The sequence below is a fragment of the Pseudorca crassidens genome, chromosome 20 (assembly GCF_039906515.1).
Source record: "Pseudorca crassidens isolate mPseCra1 chromosome 20, mPseCra1.hap1, whole genome shotgun sequence".
Taxonomy (NCBI): Eukaryota; Metazoa; Chordata; class Mammalia; order Artiodactyla; family Delphinidae; genus Pseudorca; species Pseudorca crassidens.
In genome coordinates, this window is record NC_090315.1 from 58272974 (window position 1) to 58285672 (window position 12699).

The 12699-nt window shown below is 45.4% G+C and overlaps 1 protein-coding gene across 2 annotated transcripts in view; it reads left to right on the forward strand.

Annotated features, from left to right (window-relative positions):
* ATP2C2 (ATPase secretory pathway Ca2+ transporting 2) overlaps positions 1 to 12699 on the forward strand; it is a 75625-nt gene that overhangs the window by 20965 nt on the left and 41961 nt on the right. For both annotated transcript variants that reach the window (XM_067719552.1, XM_067719553.1), the window contains exons 2-3: positions 8975 to 9085; positions 10502 to 10618. In XM_067719552.1, coding sequence (XP_067575653.1) covers positions 8975 to 9085; positions 10502 to 10618 — 228 coding nt within the window. The remainder of the gene's footprint in view (positions 1 to 8974; positions 9086 to 10501; positions 10619 to 12699) is intronic.

The following is a 12699-nucleotide window of genomic DNA, read 5'->3' on the forward strand; positions in this document are numbered from 1 at the left end:
AATTATGGTTTTCTTTGGGTATATGCCCAGTAGTGGGATTGCTGGATCATATGGTGATTCTATTTTTAGTTTTTTAAGGAACCTCCATACTGTTCTCCATAGTGGCTGTATCAATTTACATTCCCACCAGCAGTGCAGGAGGGTTCCCTTTTCTCCACACCCTCTCTAGCATTTGTTGTTTGTAGACTTTATTTTTTATTTTTTATTTTTTTAGCGGTGCACAGGCCTCTCACTGCTGTGGCCTCTCCCGTTGCGGAGCACAGGCTCCGGACGCGCAGGCTCAGCGGCCATGGCTCACGGGCCCAGCCATTCCACGGCATGTGGGATCTTCCCGGACCGGGGCACGAACCCGTGTCCCCTGCATCAGCAGGCAGACTCTCAACCACTGCGCCACCAGGGAAGCCCTGTTTGTAGATTTTCTGATGATGCCCATTCTAACTGGTGTGAGGTGATACCTCATTGTAGTTTTGATTTGCATTTCTCTAATAATTAGTGATGTTGAGCAGCTTTTCATGTGCCTCTTGGCCATCTGTGTGTCTTCTTTGGAGAAATGTCTATTTAGGTCTTCTGCCTATTTTTGGATTGCATTGTTGGTTTCTTTACTATTGAGCTGCATGAGCTGTTTATATATATTGGAGATTAATCCTTTGTCCGTTGATTCGTTTGCAAATATTTTCTCCCATTCTGAGGGTTGTCTTTTCATCTTGTTTATGGTTTCCTTTGCTGTACAAAAGCTTTGAAGTTTCATTAGGTCCCATTTGTTTATTTTTGTTTTTATTTCCATTTCTCTAGGAGGTGGATCAAAAAAGATCTTGCTGTGATTTATGTCAAAGAGTGTTCTTCCTATGTTTTCCTCTAAGAGTTTTATAGTGTCCAGTCTTACATTTAGGTCTCTAATCCATTTTGAGGTTTTTTTGTTTGTTTGTTTGTTTTTGCAGTATGTGGGCCTCTCACATTTGTGGCCTCTGCCTTTGCGGAGCACAGGCTCCAGATGCGAAGGCTCAGCGGCCATGGCTCACGGGCCCAGCTGCTCGGCGGCATGTGGGATCTTCCCGGACCGGGGCACAAACCCATGTCCCCTGCATTGGCAGGCGGACTCTCAACCACTGCGCCACCAGAGAAGCCCCATTTTGAGTTTATTTTTGTGTACAGTGTTAGGGAATGTTCTAATTTCATTCTTTCACGTGTAGCTGTCCAGTTTTCCCAGCACCACTTTTTGAAGAGACTGTCTTTTCTCCATTGTATATCCCTGCCTCCTTTGTCATAGATTAGTTGACCATAGGTGCGTGGATTTATCTCTGGGTTTTCTATCTTGTTCCATTGATCTATGTTTCTGTTTTTGTGCCAGTACCATATTGTCTGGATTACTGTAGCTCTGTAGTATAGTCTGAAGTCAGGGAGTCTGATTCCTCCAGCTCCGTTTTTTTCCCTTAAGACTGCTTTGGCTATTAGGGGTCTTTTGTGTCTCCATACAAATTTTAAGATTTTTTCTTCTAGTTCTGTAAAAAAATGCCATTAGTAATTTGATAGGGATTGCATTGAATCTGTAGATTGCTTTGGGTAGTACAGTCGTTTTCACAATATTGATTCTTCCAATCCAAGAACATGGTATATCTCTCCATCTGTTGGTATCATCTTTAATTTCTTTCATCAGTGTCTTATAGTTTTCTGCATACAGGGCTTTTGTCTCCCTAGGTAGGTTTATTCCTAGGTGTTTTATTCTTTTTGTTGCAGTGGTAAATGGGAGTGTTTCCTTAATTTCTCTTTCAGATTTTTCATCACTAGTGTACAGGAATGCAAGAGATTTCTGTGCATTAATTTTGTATCCTGCTACTTTACCAAATTCACTGATTAGCTCTAGTAGTTTTCTGGTAGCATCTTTAGGATTCTCTATGTCTAGTATCATGTCATCTGCAAAGAGTGACAGTTTTACTTCTTCTTTTCCAATTTGTATTCCTTTTATTTCTTTTTCTTCTCTGATTGCCGTGGCTAGGACTTGCAAAACAATGTTGAATAATAGTGGTGAGAGTGGACATCCTTGTCGTGTTCCTGATCTTAGAGGAAATGGTTTCAGGTTTTCATCATTGAGAGTAATGTTTGCTGTGGGTTTGTCGTATGTGGCCTTTATTATGTTGAGATAGGTTCGCTCTATGCCCACTTTCTGGAGAGTTTTTTATCATAAATGGGTGTTGAATTTTGTCAAAAGCTTTTTCTGCATCTATTGAGATGATCATATGGTTTTTCTTCTTCCGTTTGTTAGTATGTTTTATCACATTGATTGATTTGAGTATATTGAAGAATCCTTGCATCTCTGGGATAAACCCCACTTGATCATGGTGTATGATCCTTTTAATGTGTTGTTGGGTTCTGTTTGCTAGTGTTTTGTTGAGGATTTTGGCATCTATATTCATCAGTGATATTGGTCTGCAATTTTCTTTTTTTGTAGTATCTTTGTCTGGTTTTGGTATCAGGGTGATGGTGGCCTCATAGAATGAGTTTGGGAGTGCTCCTTCCTCCGCAATTTTTTGGAAGAGTTTGAGAAGGAAAGGTGTTCACTCTTCTCTAAATGTTTGATAGAATTCGCCTGTGAAGCCATCTGGTCCTGGACTTTTGTTTGTTGGAAGATTTTTTTTTTTTTTTTTTTTGTGGTACGTGGGCCTCTCACTGTTGTGGCCTCTCCCGCTGCGGAGCACAGGCTCCGGACGCGCAGGCCTAGTGGCCATGGCTCACGGGCCCAGCCACTCCGCGGCATGTGGGATCCTCCCAGACCGGGGCACGAACCCGTGTCCCCTGCATCGGCAGGCGGACTCTCAACCACTGCGCCACCAGGGAAGCCCCTGTTGGAAGATTTTTAATCACCGTTTCAATTTCATTACTTGTGATTGGTCTGTTCATATTTTCTATTTCTTCCTGGTTCAGTCTTGGAAGGTTATACCTTTCTAAGAATTTGTCCATTTCTTCCAGGTTGTGCATTTTATTGGCATACAGGTGCTTGTAGTAGTCTCTTAGGATGCTTTGTATTTTTGCGGTGTCTTTTGTAACTCCTCCTTTTTCATTTCTAATTTTATTGATTTGAGTCCTCTCCCTCTTTTTCTTGATGAGTCTGGCTAATGGTTTATCAATTTTGTTTATCTTCTCAAAGAATCAGCTTTTAATTTCATTGATCTGTGCTATTGTTTTCTTTGTTTCTATTTCATTTATTTCTGCTCTGATTTTATGATTTCTTTCCTTCTAGTAACTTTGAGTTTTGTTTGTTCTTCTTTCTCTAGTTCCTTTAGGTGTAAGGTTAGATTGTTTATTTGAGATGTTTGTTATTTCTTGAGGTAGGATTGTATAGCTATAAACTTCCCTCTTAGAACTGCTTTTGCTGCATCCCATAGGTTTTGGATCGTCGTGTTTTCATTGTCATTTGTCTCTAGGTATTTTTTGATTTCCTCTTTGATTTCTTCAGTGATCTCTTGGTTATTTAGTAACGTATTGTTTAGCCTCCATGTGTTTGTGTTTTTTACACTTTTTTCCCTGTGATTCATTTCTAATCTCATAACGTTGTGGTCAGAAAAGATGCTTGATATGATTTCAGTTTTCTTAAATTTACTGAGGCTTGATTTGTGACCCAAGGTGTGACCTATCCTGGAGAATGTTTCATGCGCAATTGAGAAGAAAGTGTACTCTGCTGTTTTGGGATGGAATGTCCTATAAATATCAATTAAATCTATCTGGTCTGTTGTGTCATTTAAAGCTTGTGTTTCCTTATTTATTTTCATTTTGGATGATCTGTCCATTGGTGTAAGTGAGGTGTTAAAGTCCCCCACTATTATTGTGTTACTATTGATTTCCTCTTTTATAGCTGTTAGCAGTTGCCTTATGTATTGAGGTGCTCCTGTGTTGGGTGCATATATATATTTATAATTGTTATACCTTCTTCCTGGATTGATCCCTTGATCATTATGTAGTGTCCTTCCTTGTCTCTTGTAACATTCTTTATTTTAAAGTCTATTTTATCTGATATGAGTATTGCTACTCCAGCTTTCTTTTGATTTCCATTTGCATGGAATATCTTTTTCCATCCCCTCACTTTCAGTCTGTATGTGTCCCTAGGTCTGAAGTGGGTCTCTTGTAGACAGCACATAGATGGGTCTTGTTTTTGTATCCATTCAGCAAGCCTGTGTCTTTTGGTTGGAGTATTTAATCCATTCACATTTAAGGTAGTTATCGATATGTAGGTTCCTATTACCATTTTCTTAATTGTTTTGGGGTTGTTTTTGTAGGTTCTTGTCCTCTGTTGTGTTTCCCATTTAGAGACATTCCTTTAGCATCTGTTGTAGAGCTGGTTTGGTGGTGCTGAATTCTCTTAGCTTTTGCTTGTCTGTAAAGCTTTTGATTTCTCCATCGAATCCGAATGAGATCCTTGCTGGGTAGAGTAATCTTGGTTGTAGGTTCTTCCCTTTCATCACTTTAAGTATATCATGCCACTCCCTTCTGGATTGTAGAGTTTCTGCTGAGAAATCAGCTGTTAACCTTATGGGTGTTCCTTTGTATGTTATTTGTCGTTTCTCCCTTGCTGCTTTCAGTAATTTTTCTTTGTCTTTAATTTTTGATTTGATTACTGTGTGTCTCGGTGTGTTTCTTCTTTGGTTTATCCTGTATGAGACTCTCTGCGCTTCCTGGACTTGGGTGGCTATTTCCTTTCCCATGTTAGGGAAGTTTTCAACTATAATCTCTTCAAATATTTTCTCGGGTCCTTTCTCTCTCTCTTCTCCTTCTGGGACCCCTATAATGCGAATGTTGTTGTGTTTAATGTTGTCCCATAGGTCTCTTAGGCTGTCTTCGTTTCTTTTCATTCTTTTTTCTTTATTCTGTTCTGCAGCAGTGAATTCCAGCCTTCTGTCTTCCAGGTGACTTATCCGTTCTTCCACCTCAGGTATTCTGCTATTGATTCCTTCTAGTGTAGTTTTCATTTCAGTTATTGTATTGTTCATCTCTGTTTGTTTGTTCTTTAATTCTTCTAGGTCTTTGTTAAACATCTCTTGCATCTCCTCGATCTTTGCCTCCATTCTTTTTCTGAGGTCCTGGTTCATCTTCACTATCATTATTCTGAATTCTTTTTCTGGAATGTTGCCTATCTCCACTTCATTTAGTTGTTTTTCTGGGGTTTTATCTTGTTCCTTCATCTGGTACATAGCCCTCTGCCTTTTCATCTTGTCTGTCTTTCTGTGAATGTGGTTTTTGTTCCACAGGCTGCAGGGTTGTAGTTCTTCTTGCTTCTGCTGTCTGCCCTCTGGTGAATGAGGCTATCTAAGAGGCTTGTGTAAGTTTCCTGATCTCTTTTCTTAAAAAAATTGAAATGTAGAGAAATTATTTGAGCCTAGCATCAAATGCAAATCAAAGGAGATTTTTTAAAAATAGAATTCACAATTTTTCTGCCTGTACTTTCAGTGTTGGTTAAAAACACACAGATTCGGGACTTCCCTGGTGGCGCAGTGGTTAAGAATCCGCCTGCCACTGTGGGGGACATGGATTCAAGCCCTGGTCCGGGAAGATCCCACATGCCACAGAGCAACTAAGCCCGTGCACCACAACTACTGAGCCTGCGCTCTAGAGCCCATGAGCCACAGCTACTGAGCCCACGTGCCACAACTACTGAGCCTGCGCACACCACAACTACTGAAGCCCATGCTCTGCAACAAGGGAAGCCACCTCAACGAGAAGCCCGCGCACCGCAACGAAGAGTAGCCCCCGCTCTCTGCAACTAGACAGAGCCCGCACACAACAAGGAAGACCCAACCCAGCCAAATATAAAATAAATTTTAAAAAATAAATAAAAGCACACAGATTCAAAAAAATGAATAAAAATTTAAAAATAAAATAAAACCACACAGATTTAAATATTTATGTATCTTCCAGAGCCACTTGTAGAAGCCTCGGCCTCTGAGAGAACATCAGGGAATATCATCTCCAAAGAGACAAAGTCCCAGAGAGAAGCTCCTCCAGTGCTGGGGTCACCACACCTCCTAAATCCCTCTGGTTCTTTAGGCTGCTGGTCGCTTGTGAAATATTTACTGAATGCACCTGCCACGTGCAAGGCACAATTACAGAGTTGGGTTTTCTTAAATCTTCAAAACTACCTGGGACAGATTATCATCCCTGGTTACGGGGCTGGTCAGTGACAGAGGGGGATTTGAACCCAGGTCTGTGTGATTCCAACCTCCGTGCCCCTTCTGTCGCTCTGGGCGTCTTCCTGCTCTTGAGTTGTCTGAACGTGGCTGAGCCACCCGAGTGATGTCACCGTCATTGTCATTCCAACCAAGTGTCGGAGGCCTGGTCCCTGAGACAGGTACCAGGCCAGCATTTAATCGGAGTTCATGGTGAGTCTGGACTGTGTCAAGCCCTGTACAGGCACACACTTGCTTGATTCCAAAAAAGCAGGATGAGGTAGCTAGCCATCATCATCCCCATTTTGCAGATGAGGAAATTATGATCAGAGAGGTCAACACTTGCCCGAGGTGACATGCTGGCCAGTGGAGCTGGACTGTCTCCTGGGCAGTGCTGACAATGAGGGTAAAATGAGGCTTGTGGCCGAGAGTGCATATCCAGTCATCCACACCGTGGCGCTAAGTGCACGTGCACTTGGATTGGTGTCCTGAGCTCTGACTGACAGATGCTCGCGGAGCAGCCCCTGGGTACCAGGCCCTGGTCTTGCCTTCTGGAGGGGCTGCGTCATGAGCAGATGGAGGCATCCGAGTGATAATCACTTGCTGGTCATGTTGCAAATGAAAGTTGTATAAGTGCCGTCAAGGAGACCTCCAGGGTGCCGAGAGGGTAGAGCAGGGTAACTCAGCTGGTCTGGGAAGACATCAGGACAGGACCACCACCTATTTCTTTCTTCAAAAAAATGTTTTATTTAATATTTATTTATTATTTATTAAATATTTATTATTTTAAATGTTTATTTATTTGGCTGTGCTGGGTCTTAGTTGCGGCACACAGGATCTTCCTTGCCGTGTGCGGGATCTTTTAGTTGCGGTATGTGAACTCTTAGTTGCAGCACGCGGGATCTAGTTCCCTGACCGGGGATCGAACCCGGGCCCCCTGCATTGGGAGCGTGGAGTCTTAACCACTGGACCGCCAGGGAAGTCCCCCATCATCAATTTCTAAAGCAGGTCTTCTCGCCCTCAGCTGGATGGACGTTTCTTTTCCAGGTCATTCCTTGTAGGATGCTTGGCAGCACAAGTGGCCTCTACACTAGATGCCAGTAGCACCCCTGACCCCCATTATGACAACCAAACATGTCTCCAGACAGTGGCAGAGTCCCCCAGGAGGCAAAACTGCCCTTGGTTGAGAACCCTGGATTTAAAGTTTGGTTTGGCAGTCGGGAGAGTGTACCATCTCCTGCAGGGGCACCGGAGCAGTCCACTCCTGGGGACACAGGACTCCTCCAGTGGGCAGTGGAATTTTTAGCTAGTATGCTGCTGCCCCACCTGAGGCCAGGAGAGCATGGAGGGTGGATGTGAGGCAGGGTCTGCTGCAGCCATATTGGAGACGGTTGGGTACTGCCCTGTAACTGGAGTCTATCCAGATGTTTCCAGCATGGGGTGTGTGTGTGTGTGTGTGTGTGTGTGTGTGTGTGTGTGTGTGTGAGAGAGAGACAGACAGACAGACAGACAGAAAGAGACAGAGAGCAGAAGGGAGAGGAGGGGGCAAGATTTATACCTTCAGGGTTGCTTGAGATGCTGCATAAAAAGTGAGTTGAGTGTGGTCATGCCAGACAGAAATGGTCAGCTGGAGAACACCAGGCAGGCAGGTCCTGTAACCCCAGGACTGTGTCCATCTGCAGTGTGATCAAGGATTGAGCACTTGATTTGGTACCACTGAACCAGGTCTTGAGAGCAGAAAAAACATCCTGTCTTGGCTGTGATGTGCATTTCTCTGGGAAGTGGATCTTGCACAGTGAAGAAAGTAAGCTTGACTTAAGCAGAGAGAGTCTGTCGAGTGATATGTGTAATAATCATTGGTTGCTTCCTGGTCACTGGCACGGTGAGAAGCACCCCCCGGAAGTGGGTGTGGTTAGCAGTGCATTTCTAAGCAAACAAGGTGTTTGGGAGATGGGGGCGGGGAATGGCAAGAAGTAACAGAGGAATTTACCGTCTCTGTTCCAGCTGAAGGAAGAGGTTAGCCAATGCCACTCCCTTCCTCCTTCCCAGTGCCAGACTACCTGGTGGAAAAGGAAAAGATGATTATCATGTTCTAGGGGTAAGAATACTAGGAATAATTTTGCAAAAATACTCAGCGTTTTCCTAATTATGAGGTCTCCTCTGTGTTCCCGTGTCCTCCCACACCCTTCAGGTGTTTCAGGTGGCTTCTTCCCAGACCTGCTAGACACCCATACCTTGGCCAGGTTCCCCCCCTCTTCTTAGGTTATTGCAGACATCTCCTAGAACAGGCTGTGATATCGCCAGTCACCATCAGGGGGCACTCTCTGTAGTATGGGGCAAACGTCACAGAATGCCAGACGTTCAAGGTCCAGGGTTCTAAGCCTGTGCATTGTTGCCTTGTTCTGTCAGCTTTGTGAGTTCCGGTGCTTGCATCTGTAATAGCCAACAACTGGAAACAATCCATCAGCAGTAGAACAGATAAAGAAATTGTGCTGTAGTCATTTGGCGGTATATTATGCAGCCATGAAAATTAGCGAACCATCACTACACACATCATGCATGAATCTCACTGATAACCTTGAGTCAAAAGCATATATATTGCATGTTACCATTTACACAGAGTTCAAACCCCAGCAACACAAATCTCCTGGGGGCTGGTAATGTCTGTTTCTTGATATGGAGGCTGGTTATATGGGTCAGTTTGTGAAAATTCGAGCTGTACAGTTAAGATCTGCACACTTTCTCTTTGTATATTATACTTTAAAAAGACATATCAGTACAAAACCTGTGTGCCTAATAGCAATCCTGCTTTTTTTCCACAGATTGACGGACAAAATGAGTTGAAAGCCATCGAGAAAGAGAAGACGGTGGTCGCTCTGCCCGCCAAGGAAGCAAGCAAATGCCACAGAGAGGATCTGGCCAAAGCATTTTATGTAAGAATTGAATTTGTATCTGATGCCAGGTGCGGTAGGGTTTTTAGATTAAGGAGAGAGCAGTACAAAGTCCTGAAAGTGGCTTTAGAATTCTGTGCTATAGTACCTTTTTATCATCACTGCTAGAAAATACTATCGCCATTGAGCCATTCTGATTTCCACCAGGAGTGGCATCCACATTAATGGCAGTGGTACTAATCGTCAAGGCCCTTCCTAGCAGCCAGGATCCTCCCAGCTCTCTGTGTACCTGTTGATGGGAGACAGAGGATGTCTCAGGGGACCCACACGGTTCCACAGCAGCACAGCCAGAATTGAGTCCAGGTGTTTTGACATCAAAGCTCAAACTCTTCACCGTGTGCTGTGCACACCCTTCATCTTTTCTAATCCATGGTGTTTCCAGTGACCGAAAACAAATCTCACCAGTTTCTCCAGTGAATTTGAATTCCTGGCCAGTACAAGACAAAACCCAAACCAAAAAACCACTTCCGTTCCATGAGGCTCCCCTCTGAGGCTGAAGGACTTTGCTTGCTTTATGTTTTTAATTATCTTTACTTAGATAACTGAGCACACATGGGTGTGTGTGTGTGTGTGTGTGTGTGTGTGTGTGTGTGTGTGTGTGTGTGTGTGTGTGTCCTCACCGCATTTTGCTTATCCATTCATGCATTTGTGGACACTGGGTTGCTTCCACCTCTGGCTGTTGTATGTTATGCTGCTATGAACATGGGTGGACAAATATCTCTCTGAGATGGCCTTCCAGTTCTCTGGGTATACACACCCAGAAATGGAATTGCTGGCTTATATGGTGGTTCTATTTTTAATTTTTTTTTTTTTTTTTTATGCGGTACGCGGGCCTCTCACTGCTGTGGCCTCTCCCGTTGCGGAGCACAGGCTCCGGACGCGCAGGCTCAGCGGCCATGGCTCACGGGCCTAGCCGCTCCGCGGCACGTGGGATCTTCCCGGACCGGGGCACGAACCCGTGTCCCCTGCATCGGCAGGCGGACTCTCAACCACTGCGCCACCAGGGAAGCCCTGTTTTTAATTTTTTGAGGTACTTCCATAACGTTTCCTACGGCAGCTGCACCATTTTACATTCCCAGGCCCACGCATTTTTCTAAAGATGAAACATAAGTGTTCCTGCATCTCCAGGTGTCCATACTACAGTTGCTCCTTGAAATGTAGGCCCAAGGCTGTCTTTTCTGCAGTATCTGGAGGGCAGAGTGCGGTCTAACTGACAAAGAATTGGACTCTGGGTTTCCTCCTGTCTCTGCCCCTCTTCGCTCGGTGTCTTTGAACCGGTGCCCCCTCCTCTGTGGACAGCCCATTTTCCTTGATCATCATGGAAGCAGCTGCCTTCCAGAGTGGGTATCCTGTGACCTGGGCTTCTTAATCCTTACTGGCCCATCCTTCTCCCTCCAGGTGGATTTACAGAACGGACTGTCAGAGTTCTCGGTGACACAGCGCAGGCTGGTCCATGGCTGGAATGAGTTTGTCGCTGATAACACAGAACCCGTGTGGAAGAAATATCTCGATCAGGTAGGACTGTAGGTGTCATTCCGTGAATGAACTCGTGTATGCCTGGGGGATAAGAGTGGGGGACGGACATTCATTGTTTAAGTATGGATTGAGTGTGTCCGTGGACAAGTCCCAGGGTGTGGAGCAACTGTACTACAAAGTTAAACAAGGCTCTCCCCATTCAGGCTGCTCTTAGCCGGCAGGAGGGATCACTAACTACCCCAGCAACCGTGGCCATGAATAGTAGTTGTTCCGTTCAGGGAGGGTTTACCATGTACCAGGCACATGCTGACTGAGTGAGTCCGCAAGCATCAACTTACTTAATCATCTTCCTAATCCCCACTTCGAGATGAGAAGGGTGAAGTACAGAGCAGTTGAACTATTTCCCGAGGCTATGTAGGGTTGCCAGATTTAGCCAATAAAGTTACAGGATGCCCTGTTAACATTTGAATTTCACATACATAAAAAAAAACTGTTCTTTTTTTTAATCTATGTCCCAAATGTTGCATGGGACCTACTTATACTTAAAAAAAAAAAGTTCCTTGTTTATCTGAAATTCACATTTAACTGGGTGACCTGTAGTTTATCTGGCAACCAGGGCCCAGAGTCACGCAGTAGGTAGCGGCACTGCTGGGAAGTGAAGCCAGACATCTGGTTGCAGAGCCCCGGCCCCCTTAGCCTCTGCCATTGGTGCTGAATGCGTGGGGCATGAGTCAAACGCCTGGAAGCCATTGGGAAGGGGGGAAAAAAATGGAAATAGACACGGCTGCAAATTCCCGTCTAGAAATCAACCCCCCATCCCCCCAGTACCAGCTCTGAAAGTTCCAGTTAACAGGCAGAACTTCCCATGAAGCCATGGGAACGTGAAGCCATGCAGATTGCCTCAGTGTCCCCTCTGGCCTTTTGCACCCTCTCCCAGCCCCGACACCTCCCTCTTAGCCTAACTCAGGGCTGCCCGGCTTCAGCTGCCTTCCCCTGGCTCACATTTAGGGCTCTCTCGATTGGTCAGTTCAGGGACCAATCACAGCCCTCCTTGCAGCATCCTCACCTTCCTTTCTCCTCCAGTCCCCACCCCGCTCATTGGTCGGTTCTCAGTGCCCTAGGGATGTCATTCATGGACGCATTTTGGCCCCAAAATAGGCTTCTAGGTATGCAGGTGGTTCTGGGCAACCCAGAAACTTCCTGGAATCCCAGTGTTGGGAAGAGGCAGCAGAGGCTCCTGGAAGGTGAAGTTCAGGGAAGGGGGCAGACATGCAGGCTGTGAGGGACATTTTCCCTTCTGGAGTGGGACCTTGGTCAGTTCTGCCCTGGCTGCCCCTTCCACTAGGACCTGCTCACCTGGCCTCTACTTCACGCCAAGGGCTGTCCTCCAGCCAGGGCCTTTCCGGGAATGCAATCTCTTCAGTTTCTAAGAGCAGGAAACGTGCTTATTCTTCTTAACCTCATCAGTTCAGGAATCCATCTCAGGGAATCCTCGCGGGATTGGAAGGAAGCTCCCAATGGCCGTGTTTACCCGCCCTTGATGGGCACAGGAAGTCCACGTGCTCTCACTTATTAATTCTTTTTGTTCATTGAGCATCTGCTGCATGCCAGATGCTGTGATTCTCCTGTCTGTCACCTGCAGTGACAGGGAACTCAACCACTTCACGAGGCAGCCCTGCTTCTCCGTCTCAGGAGACTCACCATGAGGAATTCTACCTTAGCGTGACCCGAGATCCCTGTCCTGGAGTCATGAAGCGAAGGCAGAGGAGAGTCAGCCGGGTTCAGATCCCACTTCAGCCTTGGGACTGTTAATCCTCCCTGAGCCTCAATTGTCCCCATCTAGAAAATAGGCCTAATAAGTACCTCCTGTTCTGAGGTTTACAAAAGAAGAGGCCTAGCCCGTATTGAGTGCCTAGTAAAGCTTGCCCCAGGTCCCAGTGTCTGCCGGTTAGCCCTGGTTTGATTTGAGCGTAGCTGTTAAGAGCACAGGTGTTGGAGTTGCCTGATCTCATTCAATCCTTGGCAATTCAGTTTCTTTCAGAGCCCCAGGTTGGTCATGTATCAAGCAGGACTCCTTAACAGTACCTGTGTCATGGGGCTGGGAGGAGCCTACGAAATGA